This window comes from Alligator sinensis, unplaced genomic scaffold, assembly GCF_000455745.1.
Source record: "Alligator sinensis unplaced genomic scaffold, ASM45574v1 scaffold1059_1, whole genome shotgun sequence".
Lineage (NCBI taxonomy): Eukaryota > Metazoa > Chordata > Crocodylia > Alligatoridae > Alligator > Alligator sinensis.
The window spans coordinates 379769-383272 of record NW_005842103.1 but is presented as its reverse complement, the minus strand read 5'-3'; the positions used below and the strand labels follow the sequence as shown (position 1 = coordinate 383272).

Below are 3504 nucleotides of genomic sequence, written 5' to 3'. Positions count from 1 at the left end.
TGCCGGCCCCGGCTGCCCCAGCGCGGAGAGCGCCGGCCCGCGAGCGGGGGGGAGGCAAGGAGGGCAGCCCCTTCCCGCCGGGTGGCTGGAGCCCGCGGAACAGGGGCCGGGAGGAAGCGCTGGTTCTTCCCGTGCCATTACCGCCCCTGCCGCAGGAGGCTCCGACGCCCGACGGGCCGCGCCCGGGGACGGAGCCGGATTGACCCTTTAGCGAGCCCCGCGCTGAAGACGACACTTATTTTTTTCGCTCGGTTTTAATAATATGTAACTTTACGTGTTTGTTTTGTAATATGTAAAACAAGCACAACGGGGCCCTTCCTCCCTCCGTGCCTGTGCGCTACTCCGGCCCTGCCAGCCGATGCCCGATGGGAACATGGGGCGCTGGCTGTGCAACGTGCATGCAGTCCCAGGCCATACCCCCCTGCTCCGCCGCGCCCCAGCTCGTGTCCCTCTCAGCATCCCCGCCCTCCTGAGAACCCCTCAGGGACAGACGTAGACAGCGTGGCTTCACAGTGGTTTAATATGAACAGAACTCAGACATGACACCAGACAGTAGATTGAAGACAGTTGCTGAATTAAAGCCCCGCAGCAGGATATATACACAGAAGAAAGAGCCTTCAATCCCCCAGCACTTGTGCACGGACGAGGGAGTTTAGAAACATGACCGATGGGGAAGGCAGCAGGTTGCTTCAGACAGCGAGCAAGGACAGGCTGGAAGCGCGGCTCCATCCCAAAGCAGCGCCTGGGGAGGGTGGAGGGGAGCACAGCCTCAGCCTGGGACCCCTCCTCGGCCTGCGTCAGTCGGAGCCACTTCTGGCTGCCAGGACTGGACTCCTGCCACGCTGCATCCGCCACAGCCCGGTGCAGCCCAGGGAGCCGCTCAGCCAGCCTGCGTCAGCGACACTCCGGGCTCCCGGCCCTGCCACCCCCCACTGCACCAGAGCCCCTGCCCCAGCCCCACCACCACACCCGGGCAAGGGGAGCCCCGCGTGAATAGCTCAGTGGATGCACTAGCAGGAGCCTGGGCATCCCCACAGCCAGGAGGTCAGGTCACTGCAGATCAATACAAAAAGGCAGAAGCCTCCTCTCTCCAGAGCCAAGACCCCCACTGCCCCTCCAGGTCCCCCTCTGCACAAGGGTCCCCCGTCCTCGGCAAGCAACTGAGTTTGGAGAGCAAAGAGGCAAGTGCACCAAGAAGCAAATCCATGAAGGGACCGGCTCGCAGCCTTCTGCACCCTCTGAGGAAAGTGCTTTTAAAGAGCTGCCTGAATAGTCCATGTCTTTGTGCCCACACTAGTAAGTGCCTGGCCTCAAAGCTTCGCAGGGCAGGGGAGCAGCAGCGAGGCACAGGGAGGGGCAACAACCTGGGCACCTTGCAACTGGTAGCACATCTAGTGCTAGTTTGGATCTAACAGCTCCTGCCCCAGACCGATTGCAAGAGCGTTCCCAAGCGGGGCAAGCAGCAGTCAGCACCACTCAGTCTGGGAGTAGCAGTGCCCCACTCACCCTGCCAGGCCCCCCACCCCCCGAGAAGTGAAAGGAAGAAGCCAAGCCTGAGGAGACCAACGCAAGAAGCAGCCAACACAAGTCTGTTCACTGGGTGCTGCAAAGCCGGACCAGACCCCCCCCCCCGCACCCGGCCAGGTCTTGGCATGTTCTCAACTCCTCAGCTACACATGCTTGCAGCCTCAGCAGCCCAGGCCCAGCCCAACCCCCTTCCAAACATACTGGACTGCTCCATGAGAGCTCAGACGACGGAGACATCCCCAAAGCTGCCAGCAGCGTAGGAGAGAGCATGGGGTGGGGGAGGGATGAGCCCCGCTGTGCTGAGCAGGCCTGCAAGGCAGGAGGCCTGGAGCAGGGGGTAGAGCAGAATCCTGGGCCTCAGGACTCCTGGGCAGCGGAAGAGGGAGGGTTCATGCGGGAGGAGGCATGGGATGGGCAAGGACCAGCTGCCTGCCCCAGCACCGGAGTTTCTGGGTAAGCCTTACTATCTCCCCAGCGCCTGCTGCTGTGGCTGACCGGCAACGATCACTGTTCTGCTCAGTTTCCTTTAGAAATGCTCGGGGCTGCGTGGACAGGGAAGCGAAGGTCACTTCGGAGCCTTCTGTGAGGGGAGAGGGGCAGCTTCCATACACTGCAATAACGCCTCGTGCCAGTCCCATCACACACCTACTCGCTCCTGCCACCACAGATACACCGCATGCGTCTTCACACCTTCAGGCCCAGATCAAAGCCCAGCAGATATCAACGCTGCTGCCAGATACGAAAAGAGAAAAAAAATACTGGAGAAACTGGGAGGTTCAGAGAGAAGCTGGTTCAGAGGAGACAGATTTAGTGTAAAAATAAATGTCATTTCTGCAGGAGGAAGGTGGAATGGAGGAAGACAGAGTGCCAGGCTCTCCTACTGACGGACTTTCCCTGGGACGTAGTTCCTGTCGATGGTCTCCTCCTGCAGGAACATGTGTAAGCAGCGCTCGTTCTGTGCCAGAGGGTGTCCGGCGATTCTGCAAGGGAACCGGGAGCGGAGGTTAGTGCCTGCCCAGCCCAGGCCTCGTCCCACGCTGTGGGAAGCAAGGACACACTCGCCACCTTTGCCTGCAAGGGAGGAGGTCCCACTCCCATCTTGTTAGTGCAGAACAGAGCCTCACTGTGGGTCTGATCCTACCCACATGGATGCAGCACCCAGTCGGTCATGCCAGGGCCCTGCGCCACGCTCCAGCTCCCCCTTCCCCTCGCCTGGCTGCTGTCTCCAAGTGACAGCAGCAGCAGCCTCAGCACCAGCACAAGAGGCAGAAAGGCCCAGGGGCCTGCACTGCTCAGCACCCCGCAGGAGCCAGCGGCACGCACGCAGCCCCCGACACAGGGAAGGGGCAACACACAGCAGCAATCCCTTCAGAGCTGCAGCTTCGCCAACTGCGCACTGCGGCGAGGGCAGTGGTCACGACCCCAGCAGCAGCAGACAGCCCTTCGCCACCCCAGCCACGTCCCGTGCCGGCTCGTGATGCTTACTTGTTAATAAACTGTTCTAGCCCCTGCCTCCTCTCCTCGATGAAAGATTCCTCAAAGATCCCCTCGTCGCCCCGGAACGGGAGCTGTCGTTTCAAGGCTTTCCCGGGCAGCGGCGGCACTACAATCTGGAAGCACGTGCCCGCGTCAGCCAAGAGCCCAGCGTGCGCCCGCGGGGGGCAGCCCCTCGGCAGCCCTGCAGGCCACGGTCCTGAAGCCACCCACTGCCCCTGGAGCTGCTGCCAAGTGTGTCCGTCCCTCCCCCGGCCGTGGAGACCAGGGCAGGCCGGGCCGGGCGCTCACCTTGCTGTCTCGCTCCAGCTCGTTCTTCAGCCACTCGAAGTCGCTGTACCGCCGCTTCACGCACGACTCCTTCAGCTTGAAGATGGGGAGGTTTGTCTGCAAGGCAGAGGCGCGGTTAACGGGCGGGCGGAGCTGCGCCGGGCCCCCGGGCTCCACGCAGGTGCCGGCACGGGGCCGCCCCAGCGGCACTGC

At 62.3% G+C, this 3504-nt stretch overlaps 1 protein-coding gene across 1 annotated transcript in view; it reads right to left on the bottom strand.

Moving 5' to 3' along the window:
• Positions 1 to 482: 482 nt before the first annotated feature.
• SNX12 (sorting nexin 12) overlaps positions 483 to 3504 on the bottom strand; it is a 3981-nt gene continuing 959 nt past the window's right edge. Inside the window, exons 2-4 of the mRNA XM_006024459.3 lie at positions 3313 to 3500; positions 3013 to 3137; positions 483 to 2507 (exon numbers count right to left, since the gene is read on the bottom strand). Of these exons, the coding sequence (XP_006024521.1) occupies positions 2405 to 2507; positions 3013 to 3137; positions 3313 to 3500 (416 nt within the window). The 3' untranslated portion in view covers positions 483 to 2404. The remainder of the gene's footprint in view (positions 2508 to 3012; positions 3138 to 3312; positions 3501 to 3504) is intronic.